The sequence below is a fragment of the Phyllostomus hastatus genome, unplaced genomic scaffold (genome assembly GCF_019186645.2).
Source record: "Phyllostomus hastatus isolate PE091 unplaced genomic scaffold, TTU_PhHast_1.1 phas_contig_209, whole genome shotgun sequence".
NCBI classification, from domain to species: Eukaryota; Metazoa; Chordata; class Mammalia; order Chiroptera; family Phyllostomidae; genus Phyllostomus; species Phyllostomus hastatus.
This window is the reverse complement of record NW_025333735.1, coordinates 21,500,620-21,514,505: the sequence shown is the minus strand read 5'-3', so window position 1 is coordinate 21,514,505 and position 13,886 is coordinate 21,500,620. Positions and strand designations below refer to the sequence as shown.

The following is a 13,886-nucleotide window of genomic DNA, read 5'->3' as shown; positions in this document are numbered from 1 at the left end:
CTCTACAATAGAAATAACTACAGTATAATAAAAAGTCATCCCTGAGACAGAACCTACGCAATAAACTTCTAGATAAATTTTTAAGGTTTTAAAAAGAATCTTATTAATACACATCTGGGGCTTTAAATGGAAAAACTGGTCCCTGATACCACTCACTATTAGATTTAATGAGTTTTAAAATATATAGCTTTACCAAAGGTGTCATTTTCATAAATGCTTTATTAAATCTAATTCATAAATGCTAAAAATATACAGAAGCATACATACATAATAAAGAATATAAGGCAAAAATCCTTGTCTACATGTTAACTTACTCATTAAAGGGTCAAGAAGAAATGTATTATTTACATTGAGATTATCTACTGGTGTGTGTAGAAAGTTTAAATTAGCTGCAAGAAATTTTATCTAGACATGCACCTGCCTAGTGCTATGATCTGGTATTTACTGGGCAGATTAATTACAAACATTTCTTCTGTTCCTTTAAATATGATCAGGCAGATGCAGAAGTTGGTGTTCATAGTGAGTTCATTTCTTCTGAATGCCTATAAGATATAAAAGGTGAATGTTATTAAATTATTAAGAATTAGTTTCCAAATTAATATGCATGTCATACATGACGTAAGAAATGGTTTAAACACCTATTTACCATGTAATTTCATACCTAGTTTAGGAAATAGTGATCTCTCAATTGCTTCTTTTAGCCTCCTAAGCAAGATTTACCTTCGCAAACAATCGTTAATATGACTACTCTGACCAGCACTCTTTATTTTGTTTGAATGTGGATTTTGACATATTTCTGAGTGTTCTAAAACTTCAATATGACCTACCCAAAACGGCAAAATCTACATGCCTTTTGTCTATAAGACTTAAGGGCCTTTCAGCAGGTGTTCCCTCCAACAGCTGCCCCCACCCCCCTAAGAAAGACAGTGTTTACTGACATTCCCACTCAGAGTGTGTCCCTCTGGGGCCTCCTAGTGGTGGCAGAAGTTCTTGTCTATTTGACCTTAGGAACCTTGTGTGAAAGGAAGATTTTAAAGAAACAGTCCTTGGCAACTGATGGCATGTTTCCTTAGGGCATGTGGACCGTTCACTCCTGAAATACTCCTTCCTTGATTGTATCAGCAGCTATGAAGAAGTTGCTGTTTTTGAGTCTACATATATTCTTGTCCTACAATAAGATAGGTTGCCAATTAGACAATCAACTTTTGCCAACTCTTCAAGTCTGGTCTTAATTCCAATAGAAGATCTAAGCAGTTCTGCTGTTCACTTAATATCCTTATACATTGTTGAAACACAGTTATCAGAACTCATGATAATACTACAGAGGAAAAGAAGGCTGATTTATTAAATAGTTACTATGGGGGAGCACTGATTATTTTGTACAATCTCATAAGTAATGTTATCAGTCCCGTTTTGTAATTAAGGTTTAAGGGAACCAAATGTCTTGTTTAACGCCACAAAGCTAAGTGATAGTGCTGGACATTTAACCCAAACCCTGTTCTCTATTACAATGTCAGGCCCTGTAAAGATGTTTCATCAACTGAAACTTCATGTAGGAAAATTGTGGTAGAAAGGACTGTGAGGCCAAATTCAGGATCCAGCAAAAATAAATACTCTAATCAATGTGAGGTCCATGATAGGGAGTAGCAGTATGTTTGTTTTCTCTTGCTGCCATACTATTTTTACACAAATGAAAAGCAATTATTTTTTAAATTAAAAAAAATTTTAAATTTATTTTTAGAGAGAGAGAAGGGAGGGAGAAAGAGAGAAAGAGAAACATTGACATGGGTTGCCTCCTAAACACCCCAACTGGGCACCTGGCCCACAACTCAGTCATGTGTCCTGATGGGGATTTGAACTGGAACCCTCTCTGTTTGCAGACCAATGCTCAATCCACTGAGCTACACCAACCAGGTCATGAAAAGCAATTTAGATACAGTGATACAGTTTATGAGCAGTATTTTATTAGGACTTACTGTTCATACAGTTGTTTTTAAAACATATTTTGGATTACTCCTTCCCTAATAATTTTCACTGACCCACTTCTGCCTAATGGATGAAGTGTGAACTCCTGAGTTGACAGTTGTGACTGGTGATCACAACTGTCAGTGGTGGCTGGAGTCCACCGATTAATCATTCTGCTTTTCTGTTCACATTTTTCTCTGCTTAGTATGTTTACACAGCCCATTAAAATTACGTACTTTTCAAATTCCAAATTCCTGGTAAAGGGCAAAGTTTCCATTACGAATCTGGATGGCTCTCTGTCGGACAATCTAGTGGAATAACTAGAACTGATTTTAAAATTATGAACCCTTAAATAGCGACCTAATCACCCCATCCTGAGGTGATCTATGTCTGTTGTGTATTCCTATATTCTTCATTTGGTACCGAGAGAGGGATGTTTTACACTTCTTAGTTTGCAGAAGAAGAACTTCTGTTAATTCTTGCTCTCTACACCCCAGGGAAGAATGACACATTTGACTGGTCAGAGACCAGAATACTGGTCCACACTTTACCACTAACACGACAGGTCACTACTCTTACGTAACCATCTTCCCCACTGTGCAGTTTCCCTTTCACTGTCTGCTCTCAAGTCCAACGGACCTTTGTGCTTCCTAATTTCGGGTTGTAAGGAGACCGGTCCATCCTATCTTCATCTGCCACAGAACATGTAAGGCAGGTGTGTGGTCTAACTGTCAGAGATGTGCATGGACATGGGGTTTATTTCAAAGATACAGCTTTCTCCTCAGCTTCAGGAGAGCACACAGGGTTCAAGGCTCAGATTCAGTGTGGGAGAGTGGAGCTCCCACACACCACTTCAGGCACAGCCCACAATGGTGACCCTGAGCTTCTACCAGAGAGCCTGCCAGACTGGAGGTTATCAGTTCCTCCAATAATCAAGTGGATATTTCGATCCTCTTTGGACTCAATCCTTTTTTGAATTTTGTTGCCCCCAAACCCTGAAAAGAAGCAGGGTCCATACTTGTATCACTATCATAGCTTGCCTTATATTATTATTTCATGGATATAATATAAATCTTGTGTCCTTAGCTTGATTACTAGGTTTCAAAAGGTTGGCATTGTGCAGTGCTGTGTTTATACTTCTGCTAACTGAGTGATTTATCCACATCATTTCTAGATAAAAAGCACCCCACTCTCTCCTACAATATCTCATTAACATTAACCAAAATCATGCCTTTTCCCCCCACACCCTTTTGCTGGTCTTGGTACGGTCTGTGGATTATGGGTTGCTTGCTCCTTTACTGACAATCTCTCTTATTATAATACTTTATAGAAGTTTCACTTTCTAAAGACTCTGGGAGTAAATTTGTATAAGGTGGTTCCCCTGACGGAAGGCAGGAGCTGATGTGCGGACAGAGAAGTTGGCTACTGTAGTATCAGCACAATAACAGAGAGGTTCCCAGGACAAAATCAGGGAGTTTAATACCTTCCTGTAGTCATGCCAGTTGGGCAGCTATGCCAAATGCACAAGGGAGCAATGAGGGGAGGGGGAGAGAGGAATCTGAAGAAGCTTTGCAATGTAAGGGGAGCTATAAGCAGGTTTTGAATGATGAGCAAAATTTCAACAATGCTGGGGTGAACAGTGTGTCAAGAAGAGGGGACAAGAACAATAGTAAAGAAATGAGAAATGCACTTTCTGAGGAATTTGTCTGGAGAACGGCAAGGAACCTGGAGTGACTGAGGCACAAACTGGACAACCTGGAAAGGCAAATTGTGGTCAGATCAGGGGGAGTTCTGCATGTCAGTATAAATTTGGGTTTTTCTGTGAATATGGTGGAGTGGTGCCTTCTAAAGCATAATTTGTCCAGCAGCAGGTCAGGATGTAGAGGAAAGGGACCAAAGGGCAGAGAGGCAGGGTGCAGCAGGGATGAGGGTAATCTGGGTGAGAGGTAATGAAGAAACAGACTAGTGCAGTGGGCATGGAAAGAGAAGTAAACATTTTTGGAAGTGATATGACATGGCAGGAATTTGGATGTGAGGATTTAAAAAGACAAGAATTTTGAAGCTTTGAGCTTTAACATGAGATGAATGTAAACCCTAGAAAGGGAGAATAAAGAACAGCTGAGGGAGGATGATGGATCAGCATACTTGGGGACAATATATAGTGGCTGAGATGTGGGTTTACATCAGGAGGAGGATCACAAATAGATTTGGGTTTACATCAGGAGGAGGATCACAAATAGACTTTAGTTCTTACCATAATATACATTAAGGTAAGAACTAAAGTCAAGGGAATGGAGGAGATCATGAAGAAAGTACCCAAAGTGAGAAGAAAGCACTGTCAAAAGCACCCAGGGAACTACCTCAAAGGTAAGTCAAGTTTCATTTCACTGATAGTTCTCTCTGTTGCTTCCCACTAAAAGGGAAATTGACTGGTAGGTCAACCTTAATTCTTCCAAATTTTTTGGAAGTACCCTGTTGGAGTTTCACAGATCAGAAATTTTATAAAACATTTAACCCTATAATGAATATGTGTATGCATGTATATACATATTATATCCTTACTACTTAATAGAATCTAAAACATCTGACCAGCAGTGAAACCTAACATTCACATATTACTGCTGTATCGTGGGCACAAGTACAGCCCGGAGCCAGCTACTCAGGTTACTGTCCTGGCTGTCTCCTAGGTGATTCTGGAACAAGGTACTCAACCTCTTTGTTTTTCCATTTCCTTACCTATGAAGACAGTAACTATTATCTACTTCACATGAGTAGTTGTGAAGGTTAACTGGGATATGTATGAAGTGCCAGGCGTACTGAAAGTGCTCAATAAATGTTAGCTATTATTATAAGCTATTATTTGTTGTGTATAACAGAATGAACATTCTAAAGAATGAAAGTGACATAATTTTCTATATAAGATGCTTTGCAAATCTAGTTTGTTATGAAGCTGATATTAATCACTTGAGATACCATTTCCAAAGAAATTTATTTTCAGGATAGAATAGACTTCTTTCATTTTACATTATTCCTAACAGATAGCAGGCAATATCTGGTTGGCCTCTAGGAAAATTAATACTAATGCTACTAAGAATGGGATAATGCTAATTCTTAATGTGAACCTTCAATTACAGGTATTGTAAACACTAATATCACATCATGAATCACACTGTTCCTAGGTAGCTATTATAATAAGCTACTTATAAATATATATTTTACTTGTCTTGCTGTATCCACAGGAACTGTTTTGAAGACAAGGTACAACTAGTTAATATGTAATTATTTAATCAACTTAGCACATTTGTAAATTCATAGTCTTGTTGTATCCTGTTTAGTCAGATGTGCCCTATAGAAACTATACCCCACTTGTCAGTATCTAGTAAGCTGTTTATTCTAAAGGTGCTTAATTAAGGGTCCTCCTTACACTCATACACATGCCCACTCTGATTTTCAAAGCTGGCCTATCAGACCAACAGTGTCCTTTCCTACCCAGCCTCTCACTCGCATAGCCTTATCAGGCTGCCCTCCTACTGTTTATAAGAACGGGTTAAGTATAATTTTGACTAACGCTTCAAAGTGCACTGTTTTCTCTGTAGACAGACACCACCGAATATGATAATGTAATTAAAATGTTTCCACCAGAACAAAGCAGTGAAACTTTATACTTAATTAGAAAGGTGAGACAGTACCTCAATTTAAAATGGCTTTAAGGAATTCATAGCTGTCAAGATGATGTAACTCTGTATGAAAGAAAAAAGAATATTTTAGGAAACAGTTCAACATAAGTTGTCACAGTATATGTCACAGGATAAATGCTGAATCAAAATGAAATTAAAATAAAGAACACAAACATAAAGTTTTATTTTATAGTATCAATAGCAGCTTTGAGGCTATAAATTCTTAATCAGACTACTGATTTGCCTGATTCTGTGCCAGAATGTACATTTAAAAATTTAGAATGAAAACTGCCAGGAAACTTATTATAACATAAGTGCAGGGGTTTATTATAATTTCTTGTCCTTTGTGCTAGAGTCTATAATCCTGAGGGCAGGAGTGTGTCCCTTCACTAGTGTATCCCAATGCTAGGACAGTGGCCTGGCTTATTAGCAGGTAGTCAATAAATATTAAGTGAATGAGTCATGTAAGGAGACAGCAATTTCTAAGTATTTGAAGATATTTAGGTAATTCCTTTAAAAATTCTTATAGCGGTCATTTGTTTTTCTTCATTCACTGACTATGGATTGTGGACCTTCTATCCGGGTTCTGGAGTACACTCCAGGGCTATAATATAGAGATGCAGAGACAGAACTTTTGTCTGCCAAGGAGGGGCCCAGAAAGTGCCTTGCACCCAGACAATCACAGTACACAACACTACAACATGATACGTTTATAAACATTCAGACAAATGTAGAAGCCTAGAAGATGAAGCAATTTAGCTTCACCAAGGCGAGCTGGGGAGAGTTTCACAGAGGATGGAAGAGCTGAGACTGACCTTCAAGGATGAGACAGAAGGCCACCAGACAGAGAGGAAAGCAATCCCTGTAGAGAGGGAAGCAGCAGAGAGGCCTGGAGTCCCAAAAGAGAGGGAGTCTAGCATATGCTGTGAACAGTAGGAATGACTACTTTCCTCTATGTGAGGTCTGAGCTAAAGGAAAAATCACCTAACATTTACTTATTACACAAGTCCTACTTTAAAGTATATAATTAGCTATATAACACTATAAATATTTATTTTATTATTATGTGTATGTGTTTAAAATATATAAACCACTTAGAGAATTTAACTAATTCATTTTTGAGGAGCTTTTCTGACTATTCTAAGAGTTAAAATGAAAAAGAAAAAGTTCACCTGTAAGGTGACAGAAAACCAATTTCTACTAAATGTGCCAGGATAATTTTTCTCCACCTCAAGAACAGTTAGTCTTCAGTCTGTTCATTACTGTCTTTTTATAGTATTTTTATTTAATAAAACCTATTAAGACTACCATACAAATCTCTTTACTTATGCTTTTATCTTTTAGCTGATCAATTTTTATATTGCTGACATCCCTTCTTCACCATTTGCTCATTTAAAAATTCATAGTATGTGAGATATGTCTCTGGAGAAAATGTCTATAAAATTTGTTACAGCTGGCAAATGTGTATGAGTCAGTGATAGCACATGACTAAATGCTTCACAGAAAATAAAATTTGTTTCTGTAGTAAGCAGAACTGTTTAAATGTTATTTATTTTTATGTTTCAAAGAAAATATATTGTGAAGTGCTGCATTGATTTAATACGCAACAATGTCTGTGTACACGCTGTAGAAAGAAAATTTATGAAACCTTTGCACAACTCCTTTAATTGAATTTTCCAAATCTCTCACCACACACAAATAATCAATATCTTCTGCAGAGAAAACCAGTCAGAATTATTACAGTCTTTCGTTTCAATTTTGTTGTCATCAGCACATACAGAGCACCTGGATATTTGTTAATGTCTGATAGCAAGTTATTTATACCTTTTAAACACATAATTGCTATTAAATGAGTTCAAGTGTGTGGTTTAAATTTTTTTACTGATTACTTAAAAGATAAAAATTGCCACATTTCTGGTAAAGTATAAAAAAAATTTTAATAATGAAAAATATTCCTTAAAAGCCTTTGAAAAGAAGTAAAGCAGTTTGTTTTTTTTAAGTCCCGGAAAAATCTCAAGTAAACAGTCAAAATGTATCCCCCAAACAGTGATGAATGATGTAAAAGAACATTAATGTTACTGAGCAGAAAGGTATGACCTGGTTCAGCATAAATGATAGCTGAACCTTTGTAAGGAGCAGAGGGCTACAATTGTACATGAATGTGTATCTGTGTGACCAAAACTGTTATCTCCATTTTTTTTTATCTTTAGATAAACTGAGAAATGTTAGAGCCTAGGGGAATTTTTGTTGTTTTACCTAAAACTCTTAAGGTTTAAACTTCAAGCCTCAGTGCTTTTAAAACTGAAGTATTTGTTTGAAAAAAGATATGGTTTAATGTTAACATACAACAGAAAAAACTAACAGGGTAGTAGTCTTCTAGCAGTAAAATTATTTAGCTGATCTGATGAATACTTTTTCAAGACTGAGTAGGGGAAAGAACAACATATTTTTAAGTTGAAAAATACTTCAGTGGGTGGTTAGAATGAAAAGGCAGCATCAAACTATTTCATCGTCTCAGAGCAGGAGGAGTTTAAAATTTGTTCTGGGGTCCAAAAATTTGAAAACTTTAAAATCCTGTAACCAAGATGAATTTTGCAATGTAAGAAGAGAGTAAGTTAGCTGAAGAAAATAGAAACATTATAGTCTGTGCTTTCCTTTTTAAGGCTAGACATAGAAATTCTGAAATATGTTGAATTATAAAGAGCTAAAACAATCAACTTTTTTGAACAATGTAAAGTTCAGATGGTTAACATTTCATTTAAAATATGCATACTACAACCTACACAATTGTTCTCAAAAATGATAAAATATGTTTTGGACTGAAGCTAAGTGTCTAGATTTCTTTCTTGGCAACTGCTCTATAATTTGCTTACATTCTTTTCAAAAATATTTTGTTTACTGGAAGTACTAGTCACAGACAGACAATGGTGGCATTTTCTAATATCTCCAGAAAAAAGGAAAATACTAAGCACTACATAATGCAACCTATTGACTTAGGAATATTTGTATCAAGTTGTTTTAAGCTGAGGTTGATTATATAAAGTAAATAAATTTCATGCCTTACCATGTGATGATAATGTGACATTCCATTTCTATCAACCCATTGAATGGTCATATGTTTTAAGTGTTCAGCATAACAAATTAAAAATAATTATGAAAATTCACATTCAAATATAACAAAAAGAACCTTTCATTTCATTATTTTGCTAATAGTCATAAAGCCAATATTATTAAGTAAAGTAAAGTTAGGCTTACTTCCTAAGTAACTTAGAAAAGAAACAAACCTTCCTTTGTTTAAGAAATGTGTAGTTAGCAGAGGATATCCTCTTTTATTTGTACACTCTATCAAGGCATTCCTTAATTTGCAAGGTTCAGTTCTTCTGAAAACTATAAAAATCTTGGGGTACCTTTTAAATTTTGTTTAAATAAGTTATATAAAGCCTTAAGAATGTGTGTCAGATGTCTTTTTATTTAAACCTCTACAATGTTATTTTTATACGTACACTCCTCTGGCAGTATTAAAGACTGCAAATGATGCTAAACAAGCCAGCACTGAACCTTTAAACAATATACAGCCAAGGGACCAATTTGAAGGGGCAACTATAGCATAAGTGTTGGAATTCTCCTGGTATTGTCTACTTGGACATTCTTTGATGGTGAAGCAAATTATTTTCATTTTATAATTACCTAATAAAAGAAATCTAATACATATTATATAGTTTTATATTACATAATTCCTAACTATATAATTTCTAATATTAAGAAGATTCCCAGGACACTTTTACATTTAGAGAGCTCTGGGTAGTAGCATACTAAAAGAAAAGAGTAAAGTAGAAATTCCTATAAAAAGGCCAGATCCCCAAATAAGAAACATATAAAGCAAACTAGTTTGAGATGTTGAGAAAAACTAACAAAGTCCTCTTAAAATGAATGTATGATTACAAGGGGACAAAAGTTACTAACTTAGCAAAAATTTACATAAATATGTGCATGTGTTGGTGTTCATCATCTCTGACTGAAAAATGAAACAAAATAAAAATGCCACCAAAATAAAGAAAATTACATATAATATTAGAGACCAGAGAAAGAGGGAAGAACACCCAGTAAAAATATATAGCTGAAACTCAAATTATAAATATGCTTCAATCCATTTTTCAGGTCTATATTTTTCAATCTATACTTCAAGATAGTTAAAAAGCTAATGAAGGTTTGAATACCTCAAGATGTAAAAAGATAATGTAGCTTTTGCCAAGAAACAGAAATAGAAATGATATATATATATTGTAGGATATATAATATATATTGATATATAACATATATTATTATATATTAACTCAGTTTTCATTTAAACCATAATAAATAATCAATGCTTATTAGGAATTTGAAAACATGATTTAGTGATACAATCCTCTTTAGCATGAAGAAATACTTAGTCCTTAAGGAAACCTGGGAATGGGCAAGTCAGTTTTAATGCCTAAAATATTAGAAAATTGATTTAAGGCCGATTATGCATAAACACACAAGGAATCAGTATCTACTGGATAACTGAAAGATGAGAACTGTTTTAACACATGGAAATAACTTTAATGTTTTAATAAATGTTTAGGGAAGGAAACAATGCTTTTAGAAAATTTTTCCTCATTAATTTTTAGCAGTAACAATTCACTAACTTGTTCTACAATTTTACCTACCTCATTTCTCAAAACTGTTGGGAAAAGCTAACTATGTAAAGCCTAATTCTAATTAGCTCTAGGGAATTACAGATTTAAAAGAAAACCATACAATTGGCATAGAATATATAGACTCAAGATTTCTTCCAACTGGGAAATAATAAACATTCCAACTTCCCACTATGATCCTCTAAAACTTGTCATGTTTGGAGAGATTGAAACCAATGTAACTCATGTATCAAGTTATACAGCATAGGAAAGAAGTCTCAAGTCTTCTTAAATTCTTGGGGTCACAACGGAAGTTGGCTGCTTTGCTGAATGGCTCAGGCAGCCTAGCCTGCCCAGCTGCCTTCCCATGTGAGTTTTAGGAAAGAAGGGCCATAGCTGCTGGCCTGCCATGACTTAGTTGGCTTTTGGAGCTGACCTGCAGGGAATCCCAGCACTTTCTGCTGCAAATTCACTGCCAGCTGTTAAAGATCCTAAATACAGTCTACTGTGATAGATTGGTTGAACCAGTTTCAGTTATGTCTCATCAGAATCTGAAAGCCGGGATGCCTGGGTGATTTGATTTGCTTTAGGAAAAAGCAACATGATATAATGAAAAGATCATACTTTTTGAGGTCAGAGTGGTCTTTAGTTGGAATTCCTTCTCTGGCACTAAAATAGCAGAATCTTTGGGCAAGTTTACTTAACATTTTCTGTGTCCTTGTTCCTTATCTATAATGGCAACAACAATAACAACTATCTTACAGAGTTGCTATAAAGATCTGCTGACTCTAGTAATAATCATAGTAATTATTGGTCCTTAATAAATGGTAGTCATTGGTACACAAAATGATAGACTAAACCATGGCTACCCAATTCAAGGCCTACCTCTGTAGAGATTGCCAAATGGCACTCACATGCGTGTATTATGGGAACTTAAATCCTGCTAATTTACTTACCCACACTGAAATGCTCAGTGGGATGACAATTTACAGTAGATCTAACATCATTAATGATACTGAAGTTCTCAAAGCATTGGTTACAAAGTAACTTTGTGTGTCTCTTTCCAATTTACCATTAAAAGCTGCTATTTATTAATGGATTGTTGCCCCATTTGTCTAAATCTCAAAAGGAACTTTTAATGAAACTACAAAAATGAAATCTTAAACAGAAACTTATATTTCAAAACATATTTTACAAGTTTAGTCATCAGGGAAGTTGAGCTCATCAGATATGGTCTTCTGCTAACTGCAATTTCAGTTGAGATTCCTGGTCTTTTAAGAGTACACTAAAAGACCCATGATGATTGGTTTCAAGTTGTAAAATGAGATGAAAGGATCTTTTCATATAATAAGTTAAAACACAACTTTTTACCTTTGTTAGAAAGTTCTGAGCTCTTCTTCTCAAACAGTTTTTGTTTTGTTACTTTTGTCACTAGAAGAAAAACAACCCATGTTAAGAGTTAATGTGGAATGTGAACAATTTCTCGTCTTGAAACTATCAAAATACAATTCATAGTAATATATATATATGTATAGGTATCAAGTACAAAATGCAATACATTATATCTTACTTAAAGAAATGAGCACTATAGAAAAAAAAAGCCCAACTGCAGTTTTGAAGGTACCTTCTCCCCCTTTACATTCAAGAGGAATCCCTGAAATAACATGACCTGGTAAACGATCTGTGGCTGCTACTCTTTCTATCACGTGTCCAGTAGTGATGCATATAAAGAGGTCTATCAAATTAAATCTGGGAAAAATTAACAGGCTTATCTCTAAAGCTGAAAATATTAAAATACATATCTAACTTTACCAACAGGGAATGGACAGACACCACTGTAAACTCATAAGGTCTTCTTACTCAGTTCTTTTGTTTTCTGTATTTCTCTTTTTAAGAAACATGATCCACAGGAGATACCAATGAGATTTTCAAGCTTTCTATTGCCCTCCAAAGCCTAAAAGAAAGTAACTTTATATTAGTTAAATTCTCTTCAAATATTACTGATAAATCTAGTGAAAATACTGTTTCCTTAATCTGAAAAATTAAAACTTCATGGTAGGGAATTTAACATTTCCTGGTACATCAACTACTGCAACACTTAAATGCCTGTATAAAAACAATTCATTAATTAGAAAGACTAAACATAATCTACAAATTTACTTTTAAATGTGAAAAGCCAGGTATTACTAAAATATTATGGTTTATTAATGACCATATAAAAAAAGAAATTCCCATGAAAAGTAAATTAAACACATGCTCTGCAAAGTACTGAATTGGATTCTCCAAACTGGGGCTTCTTTCCTATTCTTTTTCAAATGGGATAGTAGAAATATAAAATAGGCCAAAAAAAAAGCGCAAACCTGTATACTACTTAAACCTCGCATTATTTTCACAATTTCTTCTGCTGATTTCTCAACTTTAGATAGCAACACCATTAATCTATGAATAAAGAAAAAATAATACTTAGCAAGATCAAACATTTTAATACAAGTAATTTTCAGAACTTTATTTCTTTTAATAGAATTTTACATTGTTTTCTCTTCCTTTTCTTTACATTTTTCAAAGTGGTTAGAGATATAAATGTTCCTCCTCTTCCATTCCTTTATTCCTTTACAAACACAATACACATTATCAACCATCCTGTCTTTTTAGAGTTTTGCTATTTCTCATTCCCACTGAGCAGCAGCAGATTGTAGAACTAAGAAATGTCCAAACCTGTAGAGAATTTTATGACTTTATTTGAGCCAAACCAGCATGTTGGGAAAGCATGATGAAGCATGATCTCAAATGCCCTGGGAAATGAGTTTTGCTATTTCTTTTACATGTTTGGGATTCAGGGGGGAATGTAAAAAAGATTACCTGAAGGTGACAGAAAGCAAAGTACAAGATAGTTAATGAGATTATGTGCTCCCTTTTGTGTGACTATTTCTTCAAGAGGTCTGGAAAACAGGATTATTTCTGATAGTTCAAAGGTGTGTTAACCTAGATGCACAAGAATAATAGACAGGGCTGCTTAAAAACCTTTCAGTAAAGAAGATATAGTCTGTGTTCATTGCAGCGTTATTTACAATCTCCAAGATATGGAAGCAGCCCAAGCGCCCATCAGTAGATGAGTGGATAAAACAACTATGGGACATGTACACAGTGGAATACTACTTGGCCATAAAAAGAAAGAAAACTTTACCCTTTGCAACAGCATGGATGGACCTGGAGAACATTATACTAAGTGAAATAAGTCAGTCAGAGAAAGACACATACCATATGATTTCACTCATATGTGGAATCTAATGAACAAACTGAACTAACAAGGAAAATCGGGACAGACTCAGATGGAGAACAGATGACAACTAGTGGAGCAGGGGAGGTTAGGGGGTGGAGGGACTGAGCAAAAAGGAAACAGGACTCATGGACATGGACAACAGTATGGTGATTGAGGGTGGGATGAGGTATAAGGGGGCTAAATGGTAAAGGGAAAAATACAATGACAAATATAATTTTTTTTTAAAAGAAGGAATCCTAGAGGCCCAGAGGCCCATTACCTTGTTACTACATCCCTTTTCCTGGGAGGACTGGAATGACATGGTGA

At 35.1% G+C, this 13,886-nt stretch overlaps 1 protein-coding gene across 3 annotated transcripts in view; it reads right to left on the bottom strand.

Moving 5' to 3' along the window:
* Positions 1-201: 201 nt before the first annotated feature.
* Positions 202-13,886, bottom strand: part of LOC123816498 (integrin subunit beta 3 binding protein) — a 57,725-nt gene continuing 44,040 nt past the window's right edge. For all 3 annotated transcript variants that reach the window (XM_045835495.1, XM_045835494.1, XM_045835496.1), the window contains 5 exons: positions 12,661-12,739; positions 12,161-12,254; positions 11,672-11,731; positions 5,655-5,705; positions 202-542 (listed from right to left, as the gene is read on the bottom strand). In XM_045835495.1, the coding sequence (XP_045691451.1) occupies positions 5,656-5,705; positions 11,672-11,731; positions 12,161-12,254; positions 12,661-12,739 (283 nt within the window). In that variant the 3' untranslated portion in view covers positions 202-542; position 5,655. The remainder of the gene's footprint in view (positions 543-5,654; positions 5,706-11,671; positions 11,732-12,160; positions 12,255-12,660; positions 12,740-13,886) is intronic.